Genomic DNA, 21497 nt, shown 5'->3' on the forward strand with positions numbered 1-21497 from the left:
AGGAGGAATTTCACAAGGCCATGATGAATGTTTCACGTTCTAATAAAGTTTTAGAAAGCCTGGGAAAAGTTCACACGTCTTCTAGCACTTCTACATGAAGGATATATCCAGCTCGGGTGCCGATATTACTTACAGGAATCCATAAGTAGCTCTCAGAAAGGACATTCATGGAATAACATTCAACCTTGGATAACATTCAGTATAGACCATGAACAGACCACCGGCCCGAGGAGTCAAGGAAAATAGTCATGGACCGGCAGCCGATAGGATCTCAAAACCTACTCAAGAAAGACAAAGGATCCGAACAGAACAAGTGTAGGTCTTCCCAGGCGAAAAGGAAAGGTATAATCAGGTAATGGCGGCTGACGACCCCGGGCAAAAAGTATCGAAAAGATTTGGTTCCTACCAAAGCTTAGCTTAGCCTTTAAGGGTTTCTCTACTTCGGTCTATCCCTTTAAGTTAGAATGGCCATGTGACTTTAAGATCATGACACAGAATCCAATTAATAGGATCTGCAGCGATCTGCCTAGGGGAACCAAGCAGTAAGTATTTAATTTACCTGCAGCGCCACCACAGGAAAAATAAAGTACTACAAGGTTCCTATTGGAATCAGGTTGAGCTGTCCATGTAAAGAATGGATATGCTTAGTCATCCAGAGCGAGAGGTCTATATATATACTGGATAGATAGATAAATAGATAGATAGATAGATAGATAGATAGATAGATAGATAGATAGATAGATAGATAGAGTTCAAATTTCTTACAACAGATAAAGGGTTAAGGATATTCTACAGATTTTCTTATTGATGTAAATCCAGTGTCATAAGTCTAGACCTCATCATATGTATGCAATGGAGCAGCAATGTTGCTTTGGCACATTTGTATGGTGGATATGGGGAAACGTGGCAGCAGGATATGTGGGTTCCCAATTTGCTATACAGATGTGTCCTTCCTATCCTTTTCTTTGGCTGGTCATGTCCAGACGTGTTGCACAAGGTAACCAGGTTTAAAAAACAAGATTTTGCAATATTCTGTCATGAGATGTCTATCCTGTATGTGTCTTGGTGCACCACCCAGTGGTGAGAATGTGCATTGCAGTCTGTCAAGGGATTTGTTAGCATATTGAGATATTGTATTGAATTGGTTTCATGAGAAACTGGAGCCCAAATTCAAGCTAAAGGAACGGCATAGACACCTGCAAATGTCTGATATTCACCTCTAGGTGGCGCTATAGGCTACTAATTTGTCTGCCCTCACAGTTTTCATAGAATAATGCTTGCTTGATGGATTTATACTTGACTCAAAAAAAGCCTCATTATACTCATTGAAATGCATACCAGGATGAACCGAGTATGGCCAACATCCATATGGCCAGCTTAAAGGGGTTGTGCAAGATTAAAAAACATAGCTAAAGGTTTCTTCTCAGGAGGTGACATCATGACTATGCTACAGCTCAGTCCCATTAAAATGAATGAGACTGAGTTGCACCTGGCCATGTGACCAACGGACATGAGCGCTATGTTTTTTAATATTGCACAACCCCTTTAAGCTGGCCATACGGATGTTGGCCATACTCGATTCGTCCTGGCCAAACTCAGTTCATCCTGGCATGCTTCCAGATGCCTCAGTTCCCTCTAGACACCTCTGATTGCCAGTTAAAATAAAGGATTGGACATGTTGAAATCCAACATGGCTGATCCTTCATTCCCTAAACATTATGGAGGCCTTTTTCCCCCAGTCTTACTCCATTCCCCCATGGCACTAGATGCACAAGAATTATTAAGAAGCTCCAGACAGTTCCTTGGGAGGTCCTGACAGGTGTAGATGTCTGGAATAACTCCAGGTTTGTGGAATGAGTAATAATAAATCTGATAGGTCAAGACATTCTGGCCCGCCCAGATTCCCACCGAAGTGGCAAGCGTTAGAACGTTCCCCCATTATGCCATATACTTAGGACAGTCAGCCAGTACTGCCAAAATTGTTGGTTTTGGCCGACTTTGCTCTTCTGGACCCCTTTCTAGTGCTCATTATTAATGTCTCCCTATGCAGGTGGCATGGAACCGTCTCAACCAACCTAATGAACCAAAACGTCCTTGTCCCCAAAGAAGAACTATCCAGCGATAGCGATTCAGGATCTTTCAGGGCTCCAGAACACAAAAAGAAAAGCTTGGGGCAGAAGATGAAGGTTTTCTTGGGGAAAGTAATAACCACCAGAATAAAGGAAGCCAGACCTATAAACCTCCTCCATGCTGCGACTTCTAGGAACAAGTCACCGATGCTGTCGCACAAACACCATCACCTTCCTAAAGTGATTCAACACCTCGCACTCCCACGAGAAACAGTCAAAGGGTCGGGAAGGAGGATCTCGCAAGCTGGTAAGAAAGTCAAGTATCTGCACAATGTGTATTAGGTGTGACAACTACATCTGTCCAGCTAAGACCTACGTGTAAAGTGTTTACTCCGAACACATTGACTGTCAGATGCCAAGGCGACATTTCCAAGAAAACTATCCAGGGAGCATTAATGGAACCTGAAGGAGCCTCTATAACATGATGCATAATATGGAGGCAGCATGTTATAGAGCAGGAGGAACCGAGCTGATCCCTATATAGTATTGGTCGGATATAGTCACTTGTATTTCATTGATCACCGCTTATTCTGGGCCTTGGAGTCCAATGGGTGGGCCATCATCCATGTGCCGCCCATGCATCGGCCGTTCTTCTGTGGCCCCATTCATTGGCTGAAAAACTAGACAGGAATAGGACCTGTAGGCCCACAAATGGAACCGTGGGAAATCCAGGCTGTGTGCAAGGACCCTACGGCCCTGCATTGTGGTGTTTTTGGCCTTTGCCAAAATGCAACAGGAAAAATTGCAGCCTCTGAAATCCTTACAAATCCGGATGATAAAGGGACTAAAACACTGGTGTAACTCCGCATCCAGAGGCGTAACGTGGGCCCCAATGCAACTTGTATATCAGGTCCCCAACTATAATGCATTGTATCTATTAGGAAGAGCCATCTTACAGGTATCCTAAAGCTGCACCCCCTCAAGTTACGCTCCTATCCCCTTCTTAATTTTGGCTTCTCCTTGCCACCCATTCACTTGCATGAAATGTTGTAGCCTTGTCAGAATACCGGTAGTCACTTCTTCCTATCAGGGCTTGTAGCTGTAGTGTCCCTTTAAATAACAGGGCTGACAATTCTTCCGATTCAGTTTCACTTATTATTTTTCTTTGAAAGCAATTCTCCAACTGGATGTTCATGTTGTAGAGGCCGAGGCGGAGCGGATCACCGCGGACAAACTCATCGTGCGCTCCAGGAAAACCACGCGGCGCGTGTCTGTCACCTCGCTGCCTGCAGGCCTACAGAAGGTACCGCTCTGGATTCATCCTTGTCAGCTGGTCATCCCCAGGCCATCATCATGATAAGTCAGCCATACTCCCCGATACAAGCTGCCCCCGAAATGGACCTTGTATAAACCATGCAAAATTTTACAATTCTCATTTTACCAGTCATTTCAGATGAGCAGCAGAGCAAAATAAATGCTGCAAAAAACACACAGTAGAGAGCACTGACATGGAAAGGTAGTAGCGCCACCTATAGGTCACAAATGGTACTGCTTGCCAACATGTCTGCAACAGTCTCTATCACAACAGGAGTGTGAGGATGCATGTCCCCTGACCTGAAAAACTTGGCACTAAATATTACGTTCTACTAAAAATCCTACATAAACTGCATCTTACACACAAAACACTGCCCACACTACACAATCCTGTAATGTGAATGTATGACGTCTGCTTTTCTGTGTAGGGTTCATATTCCGCTAAGAAAAGGCATTTTGCCCTGGTGAGGAGGAAGAAGAAAGTATCGGAGAAGATGAAGCATCAGTCCGAGTACACGGTCGGCAGTCTGCAGATGCAGGTACTGACCCGTAGGACTACTTACCAGGGCTGGTTATCATCTTGGATTGTACGGTTATAAAGGGGCACGGCTACTAACCTGCTATATCCCCAAAATATCATCATTGGACTTATTGTAGTTTGGGAGGTTCTCTGGGTTTTGGTGATCTATTTTCATGTTTAGTTATGACTAGGGTTGAGCCGATCTTGACTTTTCAGGATCGATTTTGAAATCCGATTTCCGATCATTTTTCATTCGAACCCGATCTCGATCCCAATGCAAGTCAATGGGATTTTTTTACTAATCAGAGATCGGATTTTAAAAACAATCCTATTCACTATACAGCATGGAATCTAACAATTGAGCGCTTTAATTGTTAGAATCCACGCTGTGTAGTGATTTTTTTTAATCACTAAGTAGCCAGAGGATTTTTTTTTAATCCTCTGGCTACTTAGTCCCCCCTGGTGTCCACTTACCTGCAGAGATGGCTGGTCCGGTGCCCGGTGTTCTCGTTCTTCTTCGCCTCGCTGCCCCTGCCTCCCAGGTTAGGAGAGTGTGGGTGGGTACTGGGAGGGGAGACGTCACGTCTCCCTGCCCTGTACCCGCCCACACTCTCCTAAGCCACAAGCCCCGCCTTCTTCCTAGCTCTTTAAACACTAACCTGGGAGTTGGGGGCAGCGAGCCGAAGAAGAACGAGAACACCGGGCACCGGACCAGCCATCTCTGCAGGTAAGTGCAGGGGGTTAAGGCTGTGCGCTGGCTGCTTCCATTCATTCCTATGGAACCGCAGCGGAGCCTTCACACTGAGTATACACTCCACTCAGAATGAGCGGAGCGTATACTCTTTGTGAAGGCTAACATTGTTAGCTTTTTCCACAATGCTTGGCCAGTAGCAAAGCATTGTGGGAAATAATCACTGATCTCGATCCCACCTAAAAAGATCGTGTTCGGAATTCCGATCGCAATCATGAAATTTTCTCGATCGCTGATCGAAATCCGATCGCTCAACCCTAGTTATGACATCTATCAGAAACCTTCTAGATTAGCTACATAAGAAAGCAGTGAGCTGAGCATACAATTTAGATGGCTAAACATTGGCTCAACCCCCATACACATGCACCCTTGGCTTGAGCACTTGTTTGTTACGGGTAGAGGGTAACCCTGAGTACAAAATGATCAGAGATGTTCAGATCCCACCTCCGAACCCTTCTTTCTCCTTACATTTATCATCAGGGATATTAATATACACTTCTGAACGCCGAACACTAAAGACCTGATGAAGGGGGGGGGGGGGGGGGTGCCTGTGGAGTACCAGAGGACCCCGAAACGCGTTATCTTAAATAAATCACGTTGTTGTTACATCAGTGTACCAGTATTTCATTCCACCGAAAGGCGCACGTAACCGGTTCCTCCATTTTGAGGGTATATCCCTCAGAATAAGTTACATTCATCAGGGATATTATAAGTCACAAAGTGACCCTAATATAACTCCAAAGTGTAACCTCGGCATGATGGATAAAGTCATTGTGATAGCAGACGCTTGCAAAATTGCTACACCCCGTTTTAGACACTGAGTTTATTTGTACACATTACTGTACCTATATTGTACTTCATCCATTAGGCCCCATGCCCACAAGCCAATCCAGACCAAAAAATCTGGTGCAAACATTGGCCGGATACAGAGCAATTGGGACTGGTAATTCCACTTACATCAGCCAAGTTTCCTGGACCAAACCTAGTCAGGAGGCAGGACTCCTAGTATTGTCTACTCCATGTTAGACCTCATGCCCATGACTGAGCGTGCAGGATGAGCCTCTTCTGATGGAGGGGACTAAGGCTCTGTTCTGGATCAGTACACAATAAGTAATGTAATGTATTATGTAGTTATTTTGCTTTTTTATGTACACTATATGCAGTTGCCCCTGCACACAGCATTATACCCCATAGTGGCCCCTGCATACAGCATTATACCCCATAGTGGCCCCTGCACACAGCATTATACCCCATAGTGGCCCCTGCATACAGCATTATGCCCCATAGTGGCCCCTGCACACAGCATTATACCCCATAGTGGCCCCTGCACACAGTATTATGCCCCTTAGTGGCCCCTGGACACAGCATTATACCCCATAGTGGCCCCTTCACCCAGTATTATGCCCCATAGTGGCCCCTGCACACAGCATTATATCCCATAGTGGCCCCTACACACAGTATTATGCCCCATAGTGGCCCCATCACCCAGTATTATGCCCCATAGTTGCCCCTGCACACAGCATTATACCCCATAGTGGCCCCTTCACTCAATATTATGCCCCATAGTGGCTCCATCACCCAGTATTATGCTCCATTGTGGACACCTGTAGACCCCAGAGTATAAGAATCAGAGACCGAGAGGGGGATAAAACATAAAAAACTACTGTTACTTACCTATCCCTGCGCTCCCCGCTGTCGGCTATCTTCAATGACGTCAGGGACGTTATGTGACCGGGGGCCTGCGTCACGACGCATAAGGACGCAGGCACCGGTCATGTGACGTCTGAGACGTCACACAATTAGGCCCCGAAGCCTTTGCGCAGCGTGGAGAGGTAAGTAACACTGTTTATGTTCACTTACCTCTCCCGGGCCTCGGATCATTATACTTGGGGGTCTGAAAAGACCCCTGAGTATAATAATGATGTATGCGGGGCCCGCGGTGTCACTTACTGATCCCGGCTCCTGATCGGTAAGTAAGTAGGGCCCGTTACAGGCTGGAGTAACTCTAGCCGGTAACGACCTATTAAAAAAAAACGCAGCAGTAGCGGCTGTTGCCGGGCCCTGTGGCAGCTGCCTCCGCTGCTTCCCCGGTAGTTACGCCACTGACTATATACACTGTAAAACGGTGTTGATAGCTGCACAGGCCCTTTAAGAACCTTTAAAGGGATCCTATCATTAAAATGAATTTTTTTCTAACACATAGGAATATCCTTAAGAGAGATGTCTTTTCATAGGAATAGCCTTTAGATGTCTTTTCCACGCTGATGTTCGATAGAAATCCGGGTTTTCTTCTGTATACAAATGAGTTCTCTCGCAGCATCGGGGGTGGGGCCCCAGCGCTCAAACAGAACTGGGGACATCCCCAATGCTGCCAAAGAAATCTCCAGCGTCGCCTCCATCTTTTTCTGGAACGGCCTCTCCCTGTGTCTTCTTCCGTCCTGGGTTTCAATCTTCTAGGCCTCAGGCAGAGCTGTTTGCGCATACCCGGGCCACAAGAAAATGGCCGCTTACACAGTAAGCTGGTGCAGCCATTTTCTTGTGGCCTGGGCATGCACAGTCGGCTCTGCCCGAGGCCTAGAAGATTGAAACCCAGCATGGAAGAAGACTCAGGGAGAGGTCGTTCCAGACGAAGATGGAGGCGGTGCTGGAGAGTTCTCTCGCAGCATTGGGGACGCTGCCAGTGCTGTGAGAGAATTCATTCTTAGGGCTATTCCTACGTGTTAGTCAGAAAAAAAGGATATCCAATGATAGGATCCCTTTAAACTTTTATAAGTATCCCAATAATCTGATCTTTGATTTCCAGGTTGACGATCTCATTGAAACAATCGCAGACAAATCCAGCAAACTGCTGGCCCAGAGACACGAGGAGCTCCGCGAGTGCGAATCTCTCGGAGATGAAATACTTCAGTGTTCAAAGCAGTTCCAGAGAGTCTCCAAGAAGAACACAAGGAAGTACAAGTTTAAGAATGTTTGCTTGCCTTGTATCTGCTGCTGTTACTAGCGGCTCTTCTTTTATGTCACGTATGGAGCTTCCTACGCTTTTTGCTGCGATGATAATAACAAGCATCTCGACGGCGGTCCCTTGGCAATGTGGTGGGATCAATTACAGAGTCAAATAAAGTGGAGCTAAAAACTAAACGTAATAATCTCCTTGTGCCGCTCATTATTTATACAATTTCCCCTCCTCTGGATGTGAGCGCGAGGAATAGATTTCTCAAAGTGGAAGATAATGCAATTCGAGTGCAAATAAACATCTACAAGAGAGTCGCTAGACTCCGGCGTATAGAGGACGGAAATTAAAGATAAAAGCCGAAGAGTCGCCTCCATATTTACCAGGGGCACATTTACATGAAGAGTTTATTTAACTATAAGGAGATTTAGAAGACTAGATTTTTTTTTTTTTTTTTTTTTTAAATGTGCAATTTTTGCATATAGAGTGACTATAGTGATGTGGTTTCTGATGTTAAAAATTAAGGCTGGGTTACATTTGGAGACCCCGTCGCAGTGATCAGTGAATGAAAGAGTGCTGTAAAATCCTCGTCTCCATTGTTCTGGTTCTTTGACAGACCGGACGATGGACATGGGGCAGAAGATGTGAACATGGAGTAAACCTCTCTTTTGCTTGATTTATAACTCCCCTTTAACTGGTTAAGGAGCATGTCCGCCGTCCACACTGTAGTATACACAGTCCAGTTACATTAATGTGACCACCTGTCAACATCCAGAGTAACCCCCTTTGGCAGAGCGGACCGCTGCGAGACGTGCAGGAAGAGAGGGGATGTTGTGATGATGTCACTGGGATGTTGAGCCATGCCGACTCCAGTGCCTTGGCCAGCTGCGCTAGGTTACGTGGTTGAGCATCCATGGCGTGAACAACCTGATTGAGGTGGTCCAACAGATCCTCAATTGGGTTCAAGTCCGGGGAATTTTCTGGCCAAGGGAGTACGGTAAACTCATCCTGGTGCTCCTCCAACCATGCTTGTACACTGCGTGCTGTATGATGCGTCACATTCTCCTGCTGGTAGACGCCATCATCCTGAGGAAAAACAAATTCGCATGTAGCGGTGAACATGGTCCGCAAGGATAGATGCATACTTGTGTTGATCCATCGTGCCTTCCACAATGATGAGTGCACCCAGTTGGCTGATGACACGTGCCGCCTGCCATTGGTTATTTAACGTTGACGTCAAAAGTAGGCGGCGGTCACATTCATATGACTGGATTGTGTATTTATAGGACAGGATTGAGCGTTGTCAGACGGTGTCCGTGACCCAGGAGAGAAGACAGAGCCTACACCTATAATACTCTGAGAACTGAAGAGACCCCAGAGTATAATAAATTTACCGCAATACTTGTCGCAGCAGCCATTATAGTTTGTACAAGTCTTATCCCATATTGTTCGATTTTATTTAAAAACACATGGCCAATTTGGAAAATTCAGATCGAACCCAGCTTGGGTTGAAGCCATTCGCCCATCTCTAGTCAACAGTATCAGGCCGGGCGGGATCCAACTGAAAGCAGCTTTGTCTCTATTTAAGGGAATCGGAGGTTTTTGCCGCCATCCGTTTACTTGAATAAGAGCAGGGCTGCTTCAGGCTGTATACCTAGCTGATAGGGACGGGCCCTGGGTGTCAGACCCCTTTGTGAGCCCCATATAGGACTCTCATTTTTTCCTTTCAGTATATCTTTGTAGAATAGGAGGAAATCCATGCAAACACAGGGAGAACATACAAACTCATTATAGATGTTGTCATTGGAAGGATTCGAACCCCGGACTCCAGCGCTACAAAGCTGTAGAGATAACCACTGAGCCACTTTTTTGCCCCAGGTGTCATCAATATAACCTACCTTCAGATCCTGGACAACCCCTTAAAACTCATGCATAACCCATCTATAGCAGCTCACCCATAGATGATTTTTGGGTGCTAATGTGACCCCTCTTAATAAATTCCCCTCAGTACTGGAGACCCAAAATACCCCAGAACAAAGATTCGAGGATGTCCTTATAGATTCCAGGTAGGGCATGTGAACACCTCCACAAATGAATATAATTCATAATATCATTTTAGGCCTTTTATTGTAAAGTATACAAAAAAAAAAAAACTTCCAAAACCAATTTTTTTCCCCATGAAGAAAATACCACTGACTTGTCACTTGTACATTCTAACGTATATCCAAAGCAATATTGTGTGAACAGTACACAAATCTGCTATGTACACAGCCAAACATCGCCGTAGCATCTGCAACAATCATCTGAAAATAAGATAGACTTAAAGGAACAGTCCAGGAAAAACTGGAGCAATGGGTTGTGACTATTGGAGGGCGCATGACACAAACACTTATCAACCATGACTGATGTTGTTCACGCTGTATGACACATGTTCCTTCAAGAAAACTAGCGATCTCCTCTTCCATGTAGTTTAAGCTGATAACTACTGGGTGCTCGTATCCATTTGGGAATCCTGAGATTCTTCAGCTAGTTTCTCGTCATCTGGAAAAAGGCAAGAAAACAGGATAAGGAACCGTCTATAACAGGGGTAGGAAACCTTCGGCTCTCCAGCTGCTGTGAAACTACAACTCCCAGCATGCTCCATTCACTTCCATGGAAGTTACAAGAACAGAAGAGCAAGTATGCATGCTGGGAGTTGTAGTTTTGTTTTGCAACAGCTGGAGAGCCGTACGTTCCCTACCCTTGGTCTATAGCAAACACACTATATAATGAGAGTGAGGGTAGCTGGAAAGTTATGTTCACTATTCTTTTTATAGATATCCCAAAAATGGAGTCACTTAAATTTTTCTACCTATGTGGACTTATGGTTACAGACTATGAGATCTGTCAGGTGTGAACGAGGGGTAGGTGCCGTCTGCCTATAGTTTAGAATGTCAATAGTTCTCCATGTGATCTGCTGTACAAGCCAGAAATAGAGTGGTGGGTAGCATGTGAGCAGAGGATCACAAGGCCAAATGCACTATAATAAATGGTCCCCATCCTGACATCTTAAGAAAATCTTAAGTCATGTGAGGTCCCCATATGTATTAGATGGTCGAATGTTCCACTGAAATGATTGAGTTCAGTCAACATGCATCTAATGTATATGGAGAGGAATTTAAGCCGCATCATATTCTTCTCCAAATTCCAGCCCCGTGGATCCAAGCGCTTCGGCTTTCCACGGCGTCGTCGCTTGCTGACCAGTCTAATCCCACAGATTCTGCACTGAGATCAAGCAAGGACATGAAAAAGAAGCATCCATAGCAGTCTCCCATTGAAAACAACAAGAGGCAGATTCCAGTCCGAATCCGGAGCTGCGCTTGAAAATCAGCATCGAATTATGCTGTGCGAATCTGGTCTCACTGTGAACCTCATCTCAGCTGCCACAATAATAGGAATCCATGTGAATTTTTCATTGGGTTTTCCAAGTAAGCAATGAAAATAATCATGTAAAGAAGAAATGAGTAAAGCAAAGAATTTGAAACCATTCCTGTACATGTAGCTCGTGGAAGGCCCAGACACTGGATAGTATATGGAGATCTCACCATATACTGTGCAGGTATCAGAGGTTGTGCCCTCTCCAATCTGATAGCAATGTGGCTTTGGACCCACACTAATATGTCTTTATCCTATGTACAGATCTGCAGATGCTGTCAGGTATTACTACATAGGCTGGCACTTACTTTCCAGGGTCTGTTGAAGCTCATGGATGGTGCTGAGCAGGACATGGAACTGTTTCCTCCTCAACTCCAGCTGCAGAGAGTACAAGGAAAAAACGTCAAGTCTATAAAATAACATGATATGTCTGATCTATCGAGATGGGTGAGCTATAGGTGTTATTCATCCACCGGCCCTACTACTCAATAAAAACCGGAGGGACTTGATCAAGACCAGACTTATCAGCAATGGTGTGAAACGGGAGCGAGCGGCAAATGTAACTTGTGTATATGAAACTATAAAGAGGATCTTCAAGTTATAATACTAATCGGTTCCAGGACGTCCATTGTAACAGGAGACCAGAACTCTGGAAAACTGCACATACATCCCATGAACGAATGCAATATTGTAGACCGAGTTACCTAGACTGGCCCAATAGAAAAGTGGGATAGACATATAAATCCTTCTACACAGGTCTAAGTCTCACCTTGTCCTCCACGTTCTCCTTGGTGTGAGACAGTTGCTTCAGCTCCTTGTCCAATGCTTCCAGTTGCCTGTAGGGTAAGACACAAGCGCACTATTTGGAGACATGTGACGGGGTCTCGGTACTATTGATCATACAGACACTACATGAATTAAAGGGGTTTTCTGAGACTTTATTTTTATATCGGCTTACTTTACTGCTCTCCTTAAGTCATGTTGTGGTTTTAAGTGATGGATTGGTCTCTTTCTTGATGCCATGATGGATGACATCACATACATACATCACATGGGGTTCGCTGCCAGGGTAAACAGCAGTACCAGGCAAAGGTGAAACTTATAGTTCCTGGGTTCCATAACAAAATCTGTGTTGATGCGCCTACTAGACATGTATCTTACGTTATAGAGAAGCCTCAGACTCCAGCGTCATGTAACCATTGCTACCTCTACACCCCCATACAGCTATGCCCAGCTACTATAAAATGGCAAAAGATAAGAAAGGCACAGCACTTGCCCAAAAATCAGCTTGGGTGTTGGGATTTGGACCTTTCAATCTGATATGAATGGATTTTACAGACCCCCAATCATTTTTCATCCACGGCATAGGTTATCGGTATCAGATCGGTGAAGGTCCAACACCATTAGAAGTGAATGGCCTGCTGAATACGTACCTCAATGTCTCGTGCCGATCTGGGTGCTGCTGAATGACTTTGGCCAATGCGTCATACTCTGAAAAAATAACATATATAAATTAGATATACGATTGTGATTTATGTAGTCACCTCACATAGCAGTACAGAAATATATACATAAAGCAAACACTAACCTAACACTGACCACACGCCATAAGGCGTACCTCCAATTATAAACCAGTAAATGGAAAGTACAAGTGGAGATGATAAACCTTGTAATAGATCTTATTAAAGGGACACGGCTCTTTTGCTGCTTTCCTTTCCTGTCCCTTCGTTCAGCCTTTCATCACTAACAGAACTGATAACCAGAGAGATTGGGGGGGGACATATTAAAGGGGTTCTCCAGGGAGGGATTCTGTACTTACCTCCCTCAGGTTCTATTGACGATGAACCACAGTTTTACAGCCTGGTTCTGACCCTGGGTCACATTATGGGAACCAGCACCGAGCCCAAATTGCTCTGCTTTCTCCCCATTGTTTACAGGTAGTTACCTGGCCAGTCCCAATAGTACAGGTAAGTAGCAGAGCATCTGGGGGCAGGGTGATGGCTCCGATCCCAGGACCTTGAGTTGGAACCAGCCCGGAAACCTGTGGTTTGTCTGCAACAGAAGTAAGGTGGTGTATGGTTTCCTACGCCAGTCTTTATCATTGACATGCACCAAAGGTAATAAAAGGTTCTGGCATCTTAATAGTTCTAGCGCATCTCTGGAAATCTATAAAAAGCTATAAAATCTATCACGTGCAATAGATCTTATGCCAAAGAACAGACATAACCACTGTGATACATTTTATCCATGGCCGGTCAATCTAGAAGGAGCGGGATGCTTGCTGTCTTAATGCATTGTTAGGGCCCCTTCACACGGCATAAGCGTGCTGCTCACTTAGACACGTATACACGTATATATCGGCATATACGCGCGCTTCCCATTGAAATCAATGGGCTCTGTTTTGAAGTGCCGCGCTCGGACACGTGTATACGTGTCTAAATGAGCGTCGCGCTTACGCTGTGTGAAGAGGCCCTTAAGAGCAGCCCACTACACAGAACGTCACGTCAGTACAGGTCTTACCTTGGCGATTTTTCCGGATACGTTTGGCTTGCAGTATCTGTTTCTTACACTCTGCGATCTTCTCATGCGCCGCTGCGATACTGCTCTCTGTGGAGAATAAACAGAATGGTAACAGGTGATATCTCTAACAAAGGGGAGATGACCAGACAGAGATCAGCATTGTGAGCTGTGATTTGTATTTGCTGAACAACCCCTTTAAAGCCCTTTCTATGCTATACCCTGGAGCTAAAGAATAATAGCAAAAATACAGCTGAAGCGCACATAAAGAAACTATTGTCTAATGGTTATAAACTTACCCGTGTGAATGAGGAACATGATCAGTGTCAAAAATACACAAGATCACTGTTCACACAGCTATTACAAGACCGGACTTAGTTTTTTGGCCAGAATACAGGAACTACAGTATGTAGAAATGTTCCAAGGCTTGACCTCTGATGCAGTTACCAACATTAACCACAAGGTGGAGTCTATGACAATAGAGATGATACCTTAGATCTCTATGATAAGCAGGACCTCCGCTCACACAACTAGGAGACACTTACATTTCAAAGGGTCAAACCATATCCTGTCAAATTTGGCCTTAAACGTTGCACCGATTTTTGCCCCTCTTTGCATTCTGGTGGTCTTAACGTTTGTTCTGCATACATAACACATGTTTTATAATATTAATTTTTTGCATTCATTTTAATCATATAGGGAGATTTTTCAATTTTCATTTAGTTGTTCCAGATTATAAATAAGCCCAATAATAGGAAATAAAATTCTGGGGTATCTGGCCATAGAAGGTAAGGGGCCCAATTGTGTCACACAATAAACTAAGGACCCTCCTCATTCTCTCTGTTTGCATGCTGAGATCGACATTGATAATGGCATCTAAAGGGGTCCTCTGATCTACCCTATAAGAGTGAGGCTGCAGGTATGTATTAGGGATATCCAGCTCCTGATCCCCTGGCCACAGCAGCGAAGCCCCTGAAGTGAGTACGATAAGTCTGCTCTACATGATGTGATAAGTGCCCACCACTCAGGACTGGTCATAGATCAGCAAATAGATGGGCTAGGGCTACAAAGTGATATATAGTCGCACCACATAAGATGGCAACGTCACGCTACTATGTTGCAGCTAATCATACACCCAAGTGGTTACAAATGGAGCACCATAATATTACACTATATAGAGATTACTCCATTTAGGTTAGGTTCACATCTGCATTGGAGTCTCTTACTGTGTAAGCGGCCATTGTCTTGTGGCCATGGCATGCGCAGTCGGCTCTACCCGAGGCCCGATGGCACAACCAACTGCGCATGTCTAGAAGATTGAAACCCGGGATGGAAGAAGACGCGGGGAGAGGCCATTCCAGAAGAAGATGGAGGTGGTGCTGGAGATTTCTCTCGCAACATTGGGGACCCCCCCCAGTGCTGTTTGAGTGCTGAGGGCCGCCCTCAGTGCAGTCAGATAACTCATTTGCATACCAAAAAAAACAGGGATTTCTATGGAACGGCGGCTCGGAGAAGACATCTAAAGGTAGGAGAAGAATAGCCTTTCTTAAGGCTATTCCTACCTGTTAGGGAGAAACAAAAGGGTATCCAATGATAGGATCCCTTTAAGCGGACAGGGTCTCGGTCTTTCAGGTTCTCATGCGGATCCGAATGAAGGGAGACCCAAATGCTAGTGTGAACCTAGAGCGACAGTACAATTGTACCTATAGAATATTTACCAATATCACTGTATATCTTCTCATAGTTCTCCATCTCGCGGAGGTTCATGTCATGTACCAGGAGGGTTTTACCCATAGAGAAAGAGCACTGAGACAAGCTGCTGAGCATGCGCTGGTACTGGGAGTATCTGTGGAAGACAAGGAACAAGATGGGTAAGACAATACAGCCATAATGTCCTCTGACTCACAACTAGCCTTACAGGACTCGCTATCTTTTAGCACATAACTCTATACAAGCCCATAGATGACTGGCAGCATAATACAGCACCCAGAGAGGATTACAGCACCTCTGTAAGCCCCAACTTAATACTGATGTATACAGATATAGTAAATATCTGCAGCATTCTACTTTAGAGGTCTTATTATGTTACCTGATATCGTACATACAGAGCAGGGACTGCACCATAGACCCTGCTGTGTGCACGACACCTTAGTGTCAGTGATATCTCTCTACTCTTATACAGAGGAATCACCTTCTATGCAGTTTTCTTTGGTACTTACTGAATCGGTATCTTTCCCTCCATATAGCTGTGAACTCCCTGCAGCGCCCCAAAGCACGTGAAGGGCTTGAAAACTGTACGACAACCCCACAGAATAGCTAGCCTGCTGCATGTGGTGCATAGATGTCTACAGATATCTGATAACTACAGCAATAACTCTGGGGATAGGTAATCAAATGCAATCCAAGTCCCTGTGTCTGTGTTCACACATTGTGGTTTTAAAGGGGTTCATGGGACCATGATATTGATCACCTATAGGTCATCAATATCAGATCGGTGGAGGTCCAACGCCTGTAGTGTTTGCACAAGTGCTGTGGCCTCTTCACTGAGGTCCAAGCACAGCGCTGTACATTGTATAGTGGCCGCGCTTGGAACTACAGCACAGCCCAAATCATTTGAATGGGGCTGAACTGCAGCATGGCCATATGACCAATGTGTGTGATGTCACTGGCCTGAGAAGAACAAACGTAGCCACCAGCTATATGGCAGTGGTCCCAGGTGTATCTAATATTGATGGAATATTCAAAAGATAAGTCATCGCTATTATTGTCCTGGAAAACCCCTTTAACACGCCATTTATTGGATTGGTCACTCCTATGTGGGGGAAAACAGAGAGACAACTACTGCAGGTACCCTACACAGTTGTTCATATACGTTGTTTCACAGGGGCAAACTGAATGCAACTGAACCGGACCATGCAACGTTAAATTGAACTACTCTATAACTTAATATCTGCATTATAACATAGGGGTCATTATACTACAGCAATAGACTATATCCGCTGCATTACCCATCTTCCTGTGATCCGGAGTTGCACCACTTTAAAAAACTTTTCACCAGAAGGTTGATTCTTCGATCGTCGCCAGCACCGTCGCCATCAATTAAAAGGCGTTTGCGGATAACTTCATCTGCGAAAAAGGAGCGTACAGTGTATACATAAAGAAATGAGCCTTACATGTGTGTGTGTTGGTCATATATGTGCACATACTGCTCCAATTATATTGAGGACCCTTATTCTCTCATGACATGTGAATAAAGCCTTATAATGTCACTTTTGTATCCAGGACAATCTCTTCAGTTACATATTAGCATCATGGCCCCTGCAACTACCTCCCAATATGTCATCTCTATTGACAGCAGCATGACGTGTGACATCCTGAGCACAGACGCTACTAATATTATGTATTGGACACCTGCTCAAGATGTCAGGATCACACGGATACACGCCAAAAGTAGATCTGTTGGACATAGGACATGCTCAGCTTCTGACAGCAAAGTGTAATAGGTGTGTCCTGTAACCAGGGGCACAGTAGTCCAAAAGTAAGGCCATAAGCTGGATCTAGGAGTTGCTAAAGACAACCACTCTTTGGCTCTAGTGTTGATAAGTCTGCGATACTGCTGCGTTTGTCTGCTTTTTTTTCGGTGCGATGCTCTATATAGAGAAGCGCAGCAGACTATACTTTCTATACTCAATTGGTGACAGACAGAAAACCCAGTCTATGTATTGGCCAAATCAGATGCTGAAATGAATAGAGATGAGCGAGTACTGTTCGGATCAGCCGATCCGAACAGCACGCACGCATTGAAATGAATGGAAGCACCTGGTACTTCCGCTTTGACGCCGGCCGGCCGGCCGCTTAACTCCTCGCGTGCCGGCTACGTCCATTCATTTCAATGCGTGCGTGCTGTTCGGATCGGCTGATCCGAACAGTACTCGCTCATCTCTAGAAATGAACCCATCTAGGTTCAGCTGAGATGCGTTCAGGGAGGTAAAACTGACCGAAACACAGGCCAAGATTCCCAGCCTGAAGTTGGACATGTAAGGGGGCATTCACATGAAGTAAAGTGGCGCTGATTCTGCCACGATAACTGGCGGCAGAATCAGCGCTGATAAAAAGACTCCCATTGACTTCAATGGGTTCCGCGCTGTTCAATGGGTTCAGTATGTTCAATGCTGATTCTGCCGTGAGTTATCGTCACTTTACTACATGTGAATGCCCCCTCAAACTGCCAGAAAGGATGTCCTTTAGGTATCTGTAAGCAGGCAATGACCCCAGGAGTCCAGTGGATCCAAGTGAAGCACCCATTCCTTATAAGAGTGCCATATTACCATAACATAACTGTGGCCCTATGAATATTTTCTGTGCCTACATAAGAAACTACTGTGATGTCAGAGCACAAGTGATCTTCCTCTAGATTTCAATACAGATGGATCCCATTCACTGATAGCAAATAAAGATCTTAAGATTGCGACTATCATTGGGTTTCACATCCGGTTTTGGAAGTGAAAACTGCCCTGGTGAGAACGCAATAAACCACAAGCACATTACCCTATTATATCATATATAATAAGACAAGTAAAGTAACCAACCATACATTGTAATTATATATAATATTAGACTAGGGTCACAGATACAATAACAATACTTTACATATATTAAAATAATAATAATGAAATCTACAGTATATATTATATTATAATATACTATATATGAGTCACCGATGCACTAATCCATACACTTCACATATATTGTAATGAAATAATTATGTTACAGTCTATGGGAGCCTTCACACGGAGTAAACGCACATGTATTTTTGCAAAATACACGTGTAAAAATAAGACTCCCATTGACTTCAATGGCATTTTTTTACACATGTACAAATACGCCTGTAAAATGTCATTGAAGTCAATGGGAGTCTTATTTTTACACGTGTATTTTTCAAAAATACATGTATGTTTACTCCGTGTAAAGGCTCCCTATTACTGTTTTATATATAATGTTCACAAATACAATAAAACTTCACCTATATTATGAAATGTGTGTATTATAGTAAATTACAGTGTAATATTTTATATGTATATGGCAGATACAATGACAATCGTTCACATACATGAATATATTTCATTACATTGTATCATAGTATATTATAGTGTAATATAATATAGTGTATAAGGGTCACTGATACAATGTATTATATATAAGGCTCACCGATACAATGACAATACTTCACATCCATTGTACTGTGTATTATTGTGTAGTATATTATATATAAGTCTTCACACCCATTGTATTACATTGCTTTGATAATCATCTTACTAGAACCACCTCACTATAGCACATTACAGGCATTATTACAGATAGGTCTGGCCTATCTCCCACAACGTGCAGCTCCGTCCTCCCACTTATCACAAGGCCGGGAGCCGAGGTTGATTCCTGGCCGAATAGAGTGCGAGTATCCGGGCCAAGCGAAAACTCGACCCCGGGGCTTTTCCGGCCTAGCTTATGGCGACCGGTATCCGGTTATTAATCCAGACAGCCGGGCCTTGGATCGTGGGAGGGGGGCTGGGAGGAGCAGGGCCGCTACTTACCGTCGGTGACGGCTCCCATGTCGGCTTCTAGTGAGGTCAGACTCCCACAATGCAGCAGCCGGGGACAAGCATGGAGGCCGCACTCACCGCCCCGCCGCCCCGCTCTCTATAGGCTTCCCCCGCCCCCAACCCCCGGAGCACAGGCGGCCCCGACCCCCAGGTGAGTGCCGTGTAACCGGGAGAGGAGAGCTGGGGGGCCCCGGGGGCCACACCGACCCCTCCCTCATTACTAGATGTGACTGTTGTGTCCTCCATACACCGAGCACAGGGTGACCAGCAGGAGCCATGGTGTATACATTGCTACATAGACGTATATAGGCTGTATTATCTGTAATCTATGGGCTGTGATGTGTATATACTGTATTATCTGTATATTATATACTCCTACATACATCACTATCCTATATGGATATACCATACTCTGATATATACCATGTGTATATAGCCACTGTCTATACTGAGCATTCACTGCACTTTATACAATATACACATCTATATGGCTGTTCTATATTATATACACATGTATGCCATATACTATATATGCTCTGAATGCTGTATACAATGTAAGCATATTCTATAGGCAATGTATACACGTCTCTTTGTACAGGTATATGTCAGTAATGTATATATCGGGGCAACATGCGTTGTATATGTGCTATGCTCTATATAGTATACAGATGATATAGATACATATTATACATAGCTATAAATATACAGGTTATATATGATATATACATGCAGAACCTACACTGTATATGTACTGTGCACTATGTAATATAGGTTCTACAGCCTCTATACAATATATACACATAATACATGTGCACTCTATTGTGTATACACTCACATATACGTGTGTATGTACATATACACATACGTCCAGGCCATACACCGCAAATTACATAGCTTGTCTTTTTCTTGGCTGCATTTGTAGTGTAGGGGATCACACAAGACTACTTGCAGATCCCTGATTGTAGATGACCTACTGATGCAATGTGGACATGTTTTTTTGAGAATTAGTACTACTATGGCCGTGTGCATATAGATTTAGGCTTTTGTGGTTACCCCTACATATTATGATGTACCCTAAGGCTAGCTGTACACGGGTGTTTAGACTTTGGAAATATAGTCCATGTACTGGCCATATTTCCATGGCTTCTTCCCCCTGAGTAGATCCTGACTTAGTTATTTATGATGATGTGAGTCACTGTAGCCATGATGAGGCAGTGACTCACAGCATCATAGATAAAGAGTCCGGGTCTCCGACCAGAGAGCAGTCTGGGAAATACAGACAATATTTGCAACATATTTTGCATGGTAGGGCTACACGCGCACTGAAAAGTGTACGCTGTGGATTTCCTGCACCAAAATCCACACAAAAATCTGCATGCAGATTTTTCTTGGATCTGTTTTGTTCTACTTTGACCAATCCGCACAAAGAATTGACATGCTGCAGACTTTAAAATCCAATAAAACGTAGGCCCGGGTCACATCTGGATATGAGATAAGTTGTTGTAGCTAAAGATCTGCCATGCTCTGGGTTTTAAATCCAAATGTGCAAGGTGCATTGGACTGTGTGTTTTTATGCTGAAAATGTAAATCGACATGGGTTAGCTGGCAAACGCTTACCTTCTATCCGTAAGATAAGGGATAAGTGTTTGATCCATGGGGGGTACGACCTCTGAGATTCCTAGAGATCCTTGTATGAAGGGAACGGAAGTGCCCACTGCTCAAACTGGTAGAATGCTAAACTTGGCAATCTCCAAAGTCTAGGGGTGCATAAGATCTACCTCTCCATTTATACAGGGGACTTGCGGACTCCCTTTATTGCTGAGGGGCCCAGCGGTGACTACACCAGTTCTCAGTTTAAGACTAGGTTTACACAGAGGAATCTGCCACGGATTTAGGAGTGGATTCTGCCCCCGAATCTGAATCCCATCGCTTTCAATGGGAGGCAGAGATCACAACAGGGCGCAGAAACATGAAAACAGCGTCTTGCTTCAACTTGCTGCAGATTTTGCCAATTAGAGCCTAAATGGCAGAGAAAAACTGCAACGGAAAACAATCCTGTAGACAAAGGAAGAGAAATTTCCGTGTAAACGCAGCCTAAGTCATACCGTAAAATTGCGGGATAACTGCAGTGCAACCTTGTTGTTTCCATGTGAGTGGCAAACTTGTGACCATTGCAAAAAGTCCAACCAACTGGACCGGACATTTTGCATTGGATTGCTCCCTTTCCCCTCTCACAGCATACACACTAGTAAAGTTATATTCACACGTAACACTTTCTGTGTGCTGGCCGTATTTCCCAGACTGAACTCGCTGCATTATAGTAAGTTATCATACAGTGAGCTCCAGGAATGGCTCCCTTGCTACA

The 21497-nt window shown here is 44.4% G+C and overlaps 3 protein-coding genes across 3 annotated transcripts in view; 2 read left to right on the top strand and 1 right to left on the bottom strand.

The window, feature by feature from the left end:
- The first annotated feature begins 248 nt into the window (after positions 1 to 248).
- C9H3orf49 (chromosome 9 C3orf49 homolog) lies at positions 249 to 7817 on the top strand. Its single transcript, XM_075286290.1, has 5 exons — positions 249 to 352; positions 2051 to 2376; positions 3242 to 3372; positions 3830 to 3922; positions 7458 to 7817. Exons 1-5 carry the CDS (start codon positions 249 to 251, stop codon positions 7653 to 7655), a joined length of 852 nt encoding a protein of 283 aa, XP_075142391.1. The 3' UTR covers positions 7656 to 7817.
- A 1911-nt stretch (positions 7818 to 9728) lies between these two features.
- On the bottom strand, positions 9729 to 19216 carry THOC7 (THO complex subunit 7). Its single transcript, XM_075286965.1, has 8 exons — positions 19124 to 19216; positions 16544 to 16661; positions 15254 to 15381; positions 13539 to 13625; positions 12452 to 12509; positions 11788 to 11854; positions 11327 to 11396; positions 9729 to 10145 (listed from the first exon to the last, which is right to left on the bottom strand). The coding sequence occupies exons 1-8, from the start codon at positions 19140 to 19142 to the stop codon at positions 10087 to 10089; spliced, it is 606 nt and encodes a 201-aa protein (XP_075143066.1). The 5' UTR covers positions 19143 to 19216; the 3' UTR covers positions 9729 to 10086.
- Positions 19189 to 21497, top strand: part of ATXN7 (ataxin 7) — an 85850-nt gene continuing 83541 nt past the window's right edge. Inside the window, exon 1 of the mRNA XM_075286964.1 lies at positions 19189 to 19283. The gene's annotated coding sequence lies outside the window, so the exon portion shown is untranslated. The remainder of the gene's footprint in view (positions 19284 to 21497) is intronic.

This window comes from Leptodactylus fuscus, chromosome 9 (genome assembly GCF_031893055.1).
Source record: "Leptodactylus fuscus isolate aLepFus1 chromosome 9, aLepFus1.hap2, whole genome shotgun sequence".
NCBI lineage: Eukaryota > Metazoa > Chordata > Amphibia > Anura > Leptodactylidae > Leptodactylus > Leptodactylus fuscus.